Source organism: Vulpes lagopus, chromosome 5 (genome assembly GCF_018345385.1).
Source record: "Vulpes lagopus strain Blue_001 chromosome 5, ASM1834538v1, whole genome shotgun sequence".
NCBI lineage: Eukaryota > Metazoa > Chordata > Mammalia > Carnivora > Canidae > Vulpes > Vulpes lagopus.
In genome coordinates this window covers 62,221,045-62,235,084 of record NC_054828.1, presented here as the reverse complement: position 1 = coordinate 62,235,084, position 14,040 = coordinate 62,221,045, and the positions used below count along the sequence as shown (strand labels likewise).

Here is a 14,040-nt window from a genome sequence, read left to right as displayed (position 1 = left end):
GACTATGTATTTGAGAGAACAAGCAGTGGGAGGGGCAGGCAGAGGGAGACTGGGAAGCAAGCTCCCCAGTTGGCCAGGGAGCGTGACCTGGGGCTGGATCCCAGGACCCTGAGGCTGGATCCCAGGACCCTGGGATCATGACCTGAGCCAAAGGCACACATTTAACCGGCTGAGCCACCCAGGCGCCCACATTTCTGGTTTACTTGAGACACTCCATTCTCCATCCAAATTAGGTGATGGCTCCTATTTGCTGGGAAGCCTCTGCCCTGGATTTTCAGATTCCTGCTGTTGGTGGAGCTGGAGCAACCCGGAGCCTGCGCAGCTTCCCAGATGGGCTCCACCTGCCTCCCCCTGGTTGTTGCAGCCTTCGGTCCCTCATGCTTCCTGTCTGGCTTCCCTCCAAATGAGCCTGCTCATTTCCTTTCTCTGGAACCTCCCTCCCCTTGTAGCCAAGGTTCAAAGGTTCCATAACCAATCAAAGGATGTGAGGGTCACAGACCTGACTGGCAAACTCTGACCTTTGTAAGAGCCTCTTAGCGTCCCTGGGCTAAGCTGAACTAGGACTGTGGCTCTGGAGCTAGTTTTTTTTTTTTTTTTTTTTTAAAGATTTTATTTATTTATTCATGAGAGACACACAGAGAGAGGCAGAGACACAGGGAGAGGGAGAAGCAGGCTCCATGCAGGAGGCCGACACGGGACTCAATCCCCGGACCTCGGGATCAGGCCCTGAGCCGAAGGCAGGCACTCAACCACTGAGCCACCCAGGCATCTCTGGAGCTACAGTTTTTTTTTTTTTTTTTTTTTTTTTTAATTTTTTATTTATTTATGATAGTCACAGAGAGAAAGAGAGGCAAAGACATAGGCAGAGGGAGAAGCAGGCTCCATGCACCGGGAGCCCGATGTGGGATTCGATCCTGGGTCTCCAGGATCGCGCCCTGGGCCAAAGGCAGGCGCCAAACCCGCTGCGCCACCCAGGGATCCCAAGGAGCTACAGTTTTAATTGCTCTTAGCTAAAGGCAGTGCCCAGATGACCATCGGAGCCTTGAGCAGTGAACTGTTTTATTTTATTTTATTTTTTTAAAAATTTATTTATTTATTTATTCACGAGCAACACAGAGAGACAGAGACACAGGCAGAGGGAGAAGCAGGCTTCATGCAGGGAGCCTGATGTGGGACTCGATCCCGGGTTTCCAGGATCACGCCCCGGGCGGCAGGCGGCGCCAAATCGCTGCGCCACCCGGGCTGCCCCAGTGAGCTGTTTTAATCTAGAACTTAGGGTCGACACCGTGTCACCACTTACCAATGTGGTGCCTTTGCCTTTCCCACTTCCTTCCTGGCTTCTCAGTGATTCCTTATATTACTTTTCCAGTTAATTTTCCTAATACCCCAGTGGGCTTACTTTGTAGGTACTTGATTAGGGCAGTGGTGTACATAATATAGAACATTAGAAAACTGGGGTGCCAGGCTGGCTTAGTCAGAAGAGCATGTGTGGGTCTTGGTCTTGGGCTCATGAGTTTGAGCCCTACAGTAGGTGTGCAGATTTCTTAAATAAATTTAAAAAAAAAGAATATTAGAGAACTCAGTGCGGAAAAGGACAGGGACCATAGTCCAATGGTGTTTTAATAATCAGGGAAGCCGTCCTTCGAGGAGGATGCACCTTTCTTTGGAAACCCCCAAGAGTCCACTGCGTCTCCCATTCTGCCCCAAACCTCAGGGGGGTGCTGACTCCCCAGGGGCCGCATTCTTCTTCTAATGATCACAGCTGAGTGGCTGGATTTGGATGTGCTTATCTCTGAGGCCGCTAATACTCTCTCTGTCACCGAGCTCACCCAGAATTTGAGAACCCTAAAACCAGTTGTGAAAGTGTATCCCCTCTGAGCCTGGGGTTTCTGAGTCCGAGTGCGATCGGGCATGCCTGGAGGTTGGGCTCTCCAGCTGGGGCACTCCGAGGAGACTGGTCCACCTCCAAGTTTGTTTTCTGGCTCCAGACAAACGAGTGGCTGTTTGACGATTGGCACACGACCCGGTTTTGAAAGTACAACCATATAGGGTATTGCGGACTGGTAACCAGGGGGGTTTAAGAAGTGAGGTCATGGGAGGCCCAGATGGGACGCTTCGGGTGGCTCACAACTGCAGTTAATCTTATTAACACCCTGGGCCCGTGCTTGCTCTCCTGCCCCAAGCGTGTGGGGGCGGCCAGGGGCTCCCCCTTCGGTGGTGCAGACAGGGAACAGAAGCATAGAAGACTTTCTGTCTGGTGTCATAAAGGCCTTTTGTGTGCCCTTGCAGATCCGTTTAGTTTTGAGAAGCCAACAAAAAACCTCATGCAGATTGATAAGAATGTACACAAGCGGGGTTGGATTGCAAATGCAGTCTTGTAGATGTGGGCTCCGGACCCGATGGACTCCGGTTGAAAAGGAATGTGTGGCAGCCGCCTTGGGGCATCGAGCCCGTCCCAGGACAGGATCCCCGAGTGCAAGATTCAAAGATGCTGTCGGGTTCCTTGGAGGCAGGAGGGAGCACCGCAAGCAGCCCACCCACCGCCGAGGGCCCGGGATGCATGGATGGGGTTGCCTGGGGGCTCCCGGGATAGAGCAATGGGGGCTCCTGTGGGTAGGACAGCTTCCTAGTGGGGTGGACCTCGAGAAGGGGGAGTCCCAGGGGAGGCGCGGGGTGGTGCGAGCACGCAGTGCTCTTGGACAAGTGGAAGGGGTGAGGCTGGGAGGGTGCGGCTGGGAGACTTGAAAGGCAGTAGGTGGCACACGTGCGTGCAAGAGAGGCCTACTACACTGTTCCATCCTTATAAGGTTGCTGCCTGCTTCTGTTTTCAAAGTCCCTTTGAAAGAAAAAAAAAAGTCCTCTAAAATACCCACCTAGACTCCCTTCTGCTGTTCTCTTTGTTGTTTCACAAGTAGCCTTAAGACAAAGGTGGTTTAAAGCGGTCAAGTTCAACAGGTGCGGGTCGGGTGCACTAATATCCCTGAACGGATACAGAATCTGCTCACGAGGTGAATAATTGATAAGAGAAATGTCCGTTGTTATGTAATGTTCCATCTGCTCATAATTAATGAGCTCACACCTCCAACAGTGGCACTGGACTGTTTTCTTAGTTTCCTGCCGGGTGCTGATACCGGTTGGTTTTAACCTGCTGGTCTTCCCGGATCCTATAGCATCCTAACGTGCTTTGGGGCCTCTGAGGGCGGAGGCAGAGGAGGAGGAAGGCGGCCTTCTGGCCTGGGGAGCAGTGTCCCCTCAGCCACCCCCCTCCTCTTCCCTCTGCCTTTCCCTGCCCTGAGCTAGCAGTGATGCAGGTCTCCCGACCGGGAGGCCAAGTGGGGGGAGAATCGTTCCCTTCCTTTTTCTTGCTGTTGGAGATGTGAACGGCCTGTGTCCTTCCTGGCTGCGCAGAGGCTACAAGCTGAAGTCGGGCAGGATGGGTTCCTGAGCCCTCAGCCCCAGCCCTGTAGCCAGTATTTATAAAAGATATTCCCAACTGGCAGGGGGAGCAACTGGACTGGCCAGAGTGAATCTGCGTGCCATGGCCGTGCCCCAAGATAAGCGTGAGCCTCTGGACGTGGCACCCGGCCGACTGTCCGCACTGGTGCCCTGAGACCATGGCAGCAAGCTACACCCTGTACTTTTAAGGTCAAGAACAGCAGCACCGAGCACCCCAGAAACAAGTGTTCCTATTCTTTTTTCAGGAATAGAATTCCATTTGCTCCAGAATGGTTGTCTTTTTTACGTTGACCTATTATTTTACATTGCTGTCTTTAGGGTTTCCCTGTCTTGCTCTTCGTTGGCAGCCGTGCACGTTATAGTCAAGATTCACATTGTCCAGTTGAGTCCCCCAAGCCACACATCAGTATTTGCATTTAGATTATTTAAAAATAATAAAAATGGGAGAAGGGGTCCAGGGGACTCTGGGGGAAGCATCTGCCTTCAGCTCAGGTCATGGTCGCGGGGTCTGGGGATGGATCGAGCCCCGCATGGGGTTCCGTGCTCCGCAGTTTAGTGCCGCCTTCAGCCCAGAGCCTGATCCTGGAGTCCCGGGATCGAGTCCCACATCGGGCTCCCTGCCTGGAGCCTGCTTCTCCCTCTGCCTGTGTCTCTGCCTCTCTCTCTGTCTCTGTGTCTCTCATGAATTAAAAAAAAAAAAAAAGTCATTAATCAAGACTCCATTCCACTCCAGCTGTCTGTGCATCCCGTTTGCAGCAGGGGCCCATTGCTCCGAGACCAGGCACGGGTCGGATGCCGGGTGCCTGATTTCTATTCTGTACCCAAGACTGGCACCTGTTCCGTGGCTGGTGCCCCTGGGTATCCCAGTCCGTTTGGGACCACAGTAGGTGACTGCCCTGTTTCCACATCTGGAGGGTAACATTCAAAGTAGGGATTTGTGAATTTGGAATCTCGCCTCACTTGGAGTGAGCACCTGTTGGCCAGGTAAATACACACTTTTCCACTGGCACGGGCTGAGCCACAGCCCGGCCAGGAGCCCGAGTGGCCCCACACAGAGCTGTAGGACCAGCAACAGAGAGGTGGTGACACTTTACCTGGTGTCTGTCCGTCCGTCCGTTGTCAGGTGCTGTGCCTCTGTTGTCCCCCACCCAGTCAGAGACACTATGCTAGTGGTGGTTTTTAAAGAGTCAATGGTTTTTTATTTTTTTATTTTAAAGAAAACAAGGGGGTGGGGCAGAAGTAAGACCAACAGCATCAGGCTGTCAGTCCGGAAAGGAGGGAGAGGCCGCAGCCCCAACGACTGTGCTGTAGCTTTAGGCGCTTGGCCCAGAGCCGGGCGCCAGGGGCACTCAGTAGAATTGTTGAATAATGAGTTGTGTTATATTTTTTTCTTTCTTTAGTTTTTCTTTTTTTAAAAAATGATTTTATTTATTTATTCATGAGAAATCCAGAGAGAGGCAGAGACGTAGGCAGAGGGGGCCCGATACGGGACTCGATCCCGGGGCTCCTGGATCGCACCCTGGGCCAAAGGCAGGTGCCAAACCGCTGAGCCCCTGGGCGTCCTGGTGTTCTCTGTGCTGTAGCAGCTCTGGCCTGCACGTCGTACAGGGGCGGTGGAACAGAGGGGTTGAAAGGCCTGCCTTCGGTCACACAGCAAGGTCGGGGCCGAGAGGGCATAGGACCTAGCTCATCCCAGGCAGCGGCAGCGGCAGCGGCAGCGCAGTGGGTCCTCCGAGTGGTTTAGCTTCTGGTTGTTGTTAGCTCTTTAGCTCAAACCTGTAAGTTGAGCTAAAATTTCGAGTTACAGAGGAGTTAGCAGGAAGGGCATTAACAGCCCTCAGACCCTCGGCCCAGGCTGTAGGAGGGGTAGGTTCTGGGGCCGTGTGTGGCTCTAACCCGGGGATAGGGACGCAGGCCGGGTGCGGCCCTGGGGAAGTCCATGGGGGAGCCCAGCTCTGTGACCCCCGGGAGCCAGCAAACCCCAGAGTGGCCCCCGGGCTTGCTGGAGGCAAACACTAGCGAGGCTGGGGTTTATGCCCCCCCCCCCCCGCCCCCGGCCGCCGGGGGGTGGGGGGAGAATGGGTGTACCGGAGGGTATAGTGGGGAGACCGGGAAAGCAAAGCAGCTGGGAAAAGAGAGGACCTGAGCAGCCCATGCAGCCCCAGTGGGTCAGCAGTTTGGCGCCGCCTTCTGCCCAGGGCGTGATCCTGGAGACCTGGGATCAAGTCCCACATAGGGCTCCCTGCGTGGAGCCTGCTTCTCCCTCTGCCTGTGTCTCTGCCTCTCTCTCTCTTTCTGTGTCTCTCATGAAGAAAAAAGGACCCGTGGCTGCTGGAGCACCTGGGCGTGGCCAGGACAACAATAGGGACGCTGCCCCGGGCCTTTCCTGCCCTCCCAGGTCAAGGTCAGCGTCTGTACTGTTTTATCTCTTCTGCGCTCCCATGCAGGTTTTTAAAGACCCCTCCTCCTTTGCACCCTTGTGCCCAGCTCTGGCCTCCTGGGCTGCTGCATGCCGCTTCCCAAAGGCATTGTGCACTCAGGAGGAGGGGCAGGAGGCTTCTTCCTGGTGTGGGGGGGTGCAGTCTCTTTTAAAGGGGTAAAGATTTGGAAGTTCTCCAGCTCTGGAGACTTCCTTCAGTCCTGACACTGAAAGAAACCAGTGTTCTCCACTCCAGGGCCTGAGCTTGGGACTTGTGTGCCTGTTCCCCTGCTTCCAGAAGCTTCTCCCCTCCCCCCCCCCCCCCCCCCCCCGTACTCCACTGTGCTGGATGGTAAGCACCGTGCAGGTGGACGTGCTGTACCTGACATCCCCACGCTTGGGCAAGGGCCTGGTGCCCAGTAGAAGCTCAGCAAATATTTGCTCAGGGCAGCAGGCGTTGCTCTGTGGCCGTGCTGGGCGACATCAGTGGACTTGAACAGTGCAGGGTCCCAGCAGACGGTGGATCTTGAACATTCTCATGGCAGGGATAAAGAATTGTAATCACGGGGGATCCCTGGGTGGCGCAGTGGTTTGGCGCCTGTCTTTGGCCCAGGGCGCAATCCTGGAGACCCGGGATCGAATCCCATATCGGGCTCCCGGTGCATGGAGCCTGCTTCTCCCTCTGCCTGTGTCTCTGGCTCTGTCTCTCCTTCTATCTCAAGAATAAATAAATCAAATCTTAAAAAAAAAAAAAAAAAAGGATTGTAATCGCGTGAGGCGAGGATGCCTGTTACTTGTGGCAGTCGCTGCAGTACATACGCCCGTCCGGTCCTTTCGCAGGGCACCTAAAACACGTGCAGTGTCCTATGTCAGTTCTGTCTCCATAATTTAAAAAAAAAATCAGGGTCACAGCCTTTTAGGTGTCAGCTGCTTCTCTGGGATCTGCTTTCCAGCTGACCCTTTAACGAGAGGGGTCTGCCTTGAAAGGCTCTAGGAGGTCTTTGGGTCACCTCTTTCCTGGCCTTTTGATCTTTGAGAGGGAAGGAGAGTTGGGGCACCAGCGTGTCTCATTCACGCCTGCGTGGGTGGGTGATCCAGGGGGAGTTTCTCTTTCCCAGCCAGCTCGCTCCTTCAGTCTTCCTCCTTCAGTCTTCCTCAGGCTCCTGGGAGGCCTGGGTGCTGAGCTCAGCACCTGCAGTTAAGAACTCCCCAGGGATGCCTGGCTGGCTCCTTGGCCAGTAGAGCACACTGCCCTTGATCTTGGGGTTGTGAGTTTGAGCCCACACTGGGTGTAGAAATTGCTTTAGAAAAAAAAACTTAAAAACAAAACAAAGAAACAATTTACTGAATTGTCTTGACCCTGCCTCTTCACTCTTAACCACTCTTCTCCCTCCTCTTCATTCTTTTTTTTTTTTTTTTTTTGAGTTTGTTTATTCATGAGACACACAGACAGAGACACAGGCAGAGGGAGAAGCAGGCTCCACGCAGGGAGCCTGATGTGGGACTTGATCCGGGTCTCCAGGATCACGCCCTGCGCGGAAGGCAGGTGCTAAACCCCTGAGCCACCCAGAGATCCCCCCTTCCTTTTCATTTTTAGGATTATCTCTTATTTAGGCAGCAAGCCTTGAGACTGGACATATGCTCCAGTATTTGTGCAGTTAGCTATTTTGTTCATTTTTATTTATTTGTTTAAAAATTTTTTTGGGCGGGGAGGTGGAGTAAAGGGAGAAGGGTGAGAGAGAATCACAAGCAGGCTCCATGCTCGATCCCCTGACCCTGAGATCATGACCTGAGCCGATACCAGGAGTCGGATGTGTAACTGACTGAGCCACCCAGGTGCCCTTATTTTCATACTTTTTTTTTTTTTAAGATTTTATTTATTTTTTTTATGAGAGAGGCACAGAGAGAAGCAGAGACACAGGAGGAGGGAGAAGCAGGCTCCTTTCAGGGAGCCCAATGTGGGACTCCATCCAGGACCCCAGGATCACGCCCTGGGCAGAGGGCAGATGCTAAACTGCCAAGCCACCCAGGCGTCCCTGTTTTTGTACGTTAAAAAAAATTTTTTTATACATCTTTAATAATGGGCCTTTGGTTGCCTTGATTCCTTAAATGGCACCATCCTGCTCTACAGGTCACACATGAGTGAGAGCGGCCTCAGATCTCTGCAAAATTCTCCTGTTAGGCCAGGAAGCACTTTTGAGATGATTCACTCTGGTACCTTTATTTGAACGGAAATGAGGGAGTGGACTCAGGTCACTGAGCTGAGGGCATGGGATTAGTTGGCGACAGACTTGGGATCGGAGCCCTGGCCTTGCTGGTATTGGGCATACTTTTCATAACACCCTCATGCCCCATCTCACTGTCTACTTTTTAGTATTGGCTTTGAAGAGTCTTTGGACTGTCTGGACTGAAAAATAAATGTCGGAACAAAGCCTCATTATTTTTTTCAGCTATGGCTCGTGGCCTGCTAATTGTGGATTGGAAAGAGCCAGACAAGCAGAAAGGTGCAATATTTTTGAATTTCTTTAGAAATAGTCATTGAAGGGACACCTGAGTGGCTCAGTGATTGAGTGCCTGCCCTCGGCCCAGGACATGACCCCAGGGTCCCGGATCAAGTCCCACATTGGGCTCCCTGCACGGAGCCTGCTTCTCCCTCTGCCTGTGTCTCTGCCCGCCCCCCCCTCTCTGTGACTATCATAAATAAAGCAGTGCTCTTTTAAAAAAATTGCATTTGGTGTGTTAACTAGTGGGGTTGGCCCCCGGCAAGCCATGTCACCTCAGGAACGGGAGTGACCGAGGGTTGGTGGGCTTCGGGACCAGGCTTCAGGTAAGTTCCATCAGTGCCACGGAACAGCTAAGTTTCTCTTAGCAGGTGAATTCACTTAGGACTTGATCTCCTTTGGAAACTGGAACAATGTCGTCTTGGTTAGGTTGGTGGGAGACATAAATGCAGTACACGCCAGGTGTCTTGTCCAGCTGGCTCCGGGGGGTCACAGCACACAAGCTTGGGCCCTGTGACTGCATATTAGCCGTTGCACAACGTCCCACACCTGTTGAGCTCTTGAGACCATACACCACTGGCGAATCCTTCAGTGGTAAGAGGGTTCAACCAATACCGTCCTGCCCGCAGTGTAGAGAGAGGTTGGGGCTGGTGAGAATGGGTGGTTAGGGGAAATCCGGACACGAGGATTTGTTTGGAAGGGAAATGACCCTCTGGTAGGTGTCCTTAACCAGGTCCTTGCTTCGTGCCAGGTCACGTCATTAAGTCCCATACTGGGGGACGGTAGGTCCCCTTTTGCTTTGTAATGGGACTTGTGCTTTTTTTGCTTTGTAAATGGGATGAACCTGTAAAGACCATAAAGTTGGTAGAATGTGCTAGAGAAGCTTTTGGTAGGTGTCCTTAAATGTCGTTTCAAATGAAAATAGCCAGTCTTGCAGGTGCTCGCAGCGAATGGTGCTTGTGCAGAAGGGAAATTCAGCAAAGACGTCTGACCAAAGGACCACGTTGAGGGAAGTGTTGCTTTTAGCTGCTGACAGATTAATTTTATTGGCTCTACAGCCCTCGGGGAGACTTGGCCTGAGGAATGAAAGCCATATTTGGTGCGTGACCCTGAGAGTTGAAGGGGGGGGCGCGTGTGCGTTAGTGTCTGTGGATTTCAAGGTCAAGTGCTCTGAGCCCTTGTGTGGGATGTGAAAAGAATCCTGGCTTATCTGCATCTCTTTCTGTGCCTGTTCATGTGCAGCATGGCCTGTTTTTCTTCTAGGATGTGGAGAAAGAGAAGGAGACGCACAATTACCTCAGCAAAGAGGAAATCCAAGAGAAAGTTCACAAATACAACCTAGCAGTCACAGACAAGTTGAAGATGACCTTGGTAAGTGCCCATAGTATTCTTTACGCTGACACATGTCAAAAGACAAACCTCAGTCGTTGGTGTTCCCTTCTGTATGTTTTAAAAATCTCTGAACGGGGCAGCCCGGGTGGCTAAGTGGTTTAGCGCCACCTTTGGCCCAGGGCGTGATCCTGGGGCCCTGGGATCGAGTCCCACATCGGGCTCCTTGGGTGGAGCCTGCTTCTCCCTCTGCCTGTATCTCTGTGCTTCTCTCTTTCTCTCTCTCTGTCTCTCTGTCTCTGTCTCTCATGAATAAATAAAATCTTAAAAAATCTATGAACAGCATCTGCAGAAGTTTAATGGTCAAGGCACGCGGGACAGTAACGTGGGAGTATTTCTGCAGCGCTCAGATTAAAGCTGTTTCTCAAGTAGCTTTCTCTCTACATCAGTTAACACTGGCAAGATTTATTGTAAAAGTTGTGTGACCCCTCCAGAGGATTTTTGGCGTTGAGTATAGCCGTTGCCCGTTGACCACACAGGAGGTAACTCCTCCTGGTAAGGCTTAGATAAGTTTTATCTTGAGCAAATATATTTGCGAGTGGCGGCAAGAGGACTTCATGGCCCTGGATTAGAATACAGTTGAGCTAAGACTCCTCGGGGCTGGTTGTCCTGGAAGATGGCAGAGGTAACCCTCAGCTGCTACCCACTGTTGTTCCGAGGCCCGTGGGGAGTGAGGGTGCGGGGGAAGAAGGCCCCGGCCTTAGTGCCGTGGACGGAGAGCCCGCAGCGAGGCCCGAGTATCCCGGGCCTCCCCCTGGCCTGGCGTCTGCCTCGGCCTCTGGCTGCACCTGCCAGCCCTTGGTGCGTCCCCGGGGCCCTTGGGCTCCTGCCTCTCAGGCCGTTGACTGTGAACTGACCGTTCAGCAGAGGACCGGGCGACTCGCTTAGACAGGCCTTTGGGGAGGAGCATGACATATAAAGCCTCGTGAGAAAGCATCCCTCCCCAGGGGGACTCCCCCGAAAGCGGGGAGCCGGACACACGATCCCAAGATTAGTCTTCATTACTCCAGCAGTGATGCTCCTCTGGTTTCAAATGCATTTTGCATCGAAGGAGACCTATTCTGCTTGCCACGGGTTCTTCTTCCCCCCCTCCCGTGGAGATTAAAACACGCAAGATCACATATCATTACAAACCTAGAAGACTGGTTTTTTTTTAGATTTTATTTGTGTATTCATGAAAGAGACAGGCAGAGACACCGGGAGAGGGAGAAGCAGGCTCCCTGCAGGGAGCCTGAAGTGGGACTGGATCCCAGGACCCCAGGATCTCACCCTGGGCCAAAGGCAGGTGCTAAACCACTGAGCCACCCAGGGATCCCCAAACCTAGAAGTTTTAAGTGTTGTAAATTGATCTTGTGGAAAGGAAGAAAAATAAATGGGCTTAAAAGGAGGATTTTAAGGTTTTAGTTTAACTGTCCCATTTCTATATGACACCTGATGATTTGTTTTAATAAAAAAAAAAAAAAAAAAAGGGGATCCCTGGGTGGCGCAGCGGTTTGGCGCCTGCCTTTGGCCCAGGGCGCGATCCTGGAGACCCAGGATCGAATCCCACATCAGGCTCCCGGTGCATGGAGCCTGCTTCTCCCTCTGCCTCTCTCTCTTTCTCTCTCTGTGACTATCATAAATAAATTAAAAAAAAAAAAAATAAAAAAAAAAAAAAAAAAAAACATTAGAATACTTCCCCCCCCTAAATACACTGGACGTGTATTTAGAAATGGTTTTAGAAAAAGTGAAGACCAGGCCATCGTTACTATTTTTGGCAACTATGCGACTGTAAGTCTACCATCATTTAGGACAAATACTAATAAACTCAGCAAGTCGTGTATATTAAATATGTGCAGTTTTCCTGTATAAAAAGCATCCCTCAATAAAACAGAAAATAGTATCCAGAAGGGAGGTATAAATACCAGGGCAAGACAAAAAGGACAAGGGCTTAGAATATCCCCAGGTCACACTAGCTTCTACTTGTTTTACACTTGCTGCTGGAGGCACCCGAGATGCATCGTCCCGTGCCCCACGCTGTAGGGGACAAATGCTGTGCCCGGACATTTCAGTGAAATTGATTTAGGACACCCATTATCGCCACCAGGAATGACACTGTGTGCGGTGCCTGGTGGGCTCAGCGGTTGAGCGCCTGCCTCAGCTCAGGGCGTGATCCTGGGGGCCAGGGATCGAGTCCCGCATCGGGCTCCCCAAGGGAGCCTGCCCTCTGCCTGTGTCTGTCTCTGTCTCTCATGAATAAATAAATAAAATTAAAATCTTAAAAAAAAGGGGGGATGAGCTAGCTTGTTTGCATATTGTCCCCTCCAGCTCTGCTTGGCTGTTTCCAGGTACCCTAGCGACCTTCTCTTTCTCTTTCCCCTTTCCCCTTCTTTTCTTTTTCCTTTTCTTTTCTAGAGAGCTGAGCAGGGGGAGAGAGAAGCAGGCTCCCCACTGAGCAAGGACACCCCCACCCCCAGCCATGAGGGGCTCCATCCAGGACCCCGGGATCGGGACCTGAGCCTAAGGCAGGTGCTTAGCTGACCGAGCCAGCCAGGCGCCCCGCGACCTTCCTTTTCTGGGTGATAGCTGGCCCCCAGCTGCAGATGTTTGCTCTAAGCAGCTTGCCCCGACGTGTCCCCCATGCACGAGTGCCCCTTGGGAGTCTCTGGCCCCTTCTCCAGGCCCCTGCTCCGGGGGACGGGAACCCCTCCGGCCACCCCCACCTTCCACCGGTGGCCGCAGAGGCGTCAGTCTCTGTGGTCCCCGCAGCACCAGGAAGCGTCTGTCGCCGCATCTGTCCTGCAGACCCCGTCCGTCCGTCTGTCTGTCCCTGGAAGCACTACCTGCTGCCGGGTGGCGCTGACCTCCCTCCCAGATCCTGCCCTTAGGGGCGATCTTTAGTGAAGCTCTGCGGCTGTAGGAGCTCAGATCGAGAGGTCTCCTAGTCTTCCGTCCTGCTAGGCTCCTTCCCTAGAAGGCCATGGGCGGCCCAACCGACGTGCGCTTTTTCTTCCTGCTTCAGAATTCAAATGGGATTTACACTGGCTTCATTAAAGTCCAGATGGAGCTCTGCAGCCCCTCCCAGACTTCTGGAAAGCTCGCTCCCAGCAGCAACGGCTGCATGAACACGCTTCACATCAGCAGCACGAACACCGTCGGGGAAGTGATCGAGGCCCTGCTCAAGAAGTTTCTCGTGACCGAGAGCCCTGCCAAGTTTGCACTTTATAAGCGTTGTCATAGGGAAGACCAAGGTACGCCGCCAGGCCTGGGATGAAGTGGCCTCTGCTTTCAGGTCTTTGTCCTCCTCAGCAGAGGGAACACGGCTGGGTGTGTGGATCCCAGAGCCCAGGGACAGATTCGGGAAGCCACGGTGACTGGGGCATACCCTGGCAGTGTTTCCCGGCCTTCCATAGTCTTGAGCCGGGCAGTTGTGGCTCCAGGGAGCTCCGAGGCGTCCACACATGATGGGTACTTGCGGCGGGTTTTGTGACATGTGCACAGGGTGGGGGTGCATAGCTTAGAGTCTTTTTAAGCCTTAACTTTAATGCCCTTCAGGACAAAAAAAGAATGCCTCTGTGCTTGGAGGTTGCACGCGCGCACTCCACACTTGATGCGCATCTGCACGGGAGTGGCTTGGGGCCTTGCCCCGGGGGACTCCAGGATGGGGAGGTGCACGCGCGTCCCCGCAGGCCTCAGACTTGCTGTGCAGAGGCAACCACGTTCTCTCTCCCGGGCTGGGCAGCGGCATCGGGCTCCCCGGGGGGCACGTCCGGGGGATGCAGGAGGCTCGGCTGCCGTTGGCCTCTGACTTCATACCGCGCTCAGCGGGCAGGCCGAGACGGTTAAGCGAACTGACATTGGAAGAGGCGCTGAGCGGCGGCTGTCCCCCGCGGTGGAGGCCTGGTCCGCTGGTCACCAGGGGCTCCTTTGAGTGTGTCTGTGTGTGCGGCAGTCAGCTACCTGGGCTGTTGTGGGAGGAAGAGCTGCTGGGGTGACACGCTCGAGGTGTCCTCCGTTTGCCCGGGGACGAGCGCAGCTGGATGCCGAGCGTGCACTTCGCCCCAACTGCGGCCTGGGCCCTGCAGCACGCAAAGAGCCGCAGGCCCAGGCTCCAAGCAAGGGGATTTACACCTGCAGGGAAGCCCACAGCTCTGAGGCCCTTCCCTCCAGGAGCGCCGGACTAACGTGCACGAGCTCGGGTGGCATCGCGTCCTGCCGGCTGCGCTGCCTGCCCACCTGGACTTGAGCTGCACATACGGACAGCAGGAGCATCCTGTGGAAATACTGCCCTCCTGG

General features: G+C 53.4%; 1 protein-coding gene across 1 annotated transcript in view; it reads left to right on the top strand.

The window, feature by feature from the left end:
- The window catches only part of RASSF3 (Ras association domain family member 3), a 68,822-nt gene that overhangs the window by 48,293 nt on the left and 6,489 nt on the right, over nt 1-14,040 (top strand). The window contains exons 2-3 of the mRNA XM_041755513.1: nt 9,640-9,747; nt 12,767-12,995. Coding sequence (XP_041611447.1) covers nt 9,640-9,747; nt 12,767-12,995 — 337 coding nt within the window. The remainder of the gene's footprint in view (nt 1-9,639; nt 9,748-12,766; nt 12,996-14,040) is intronic.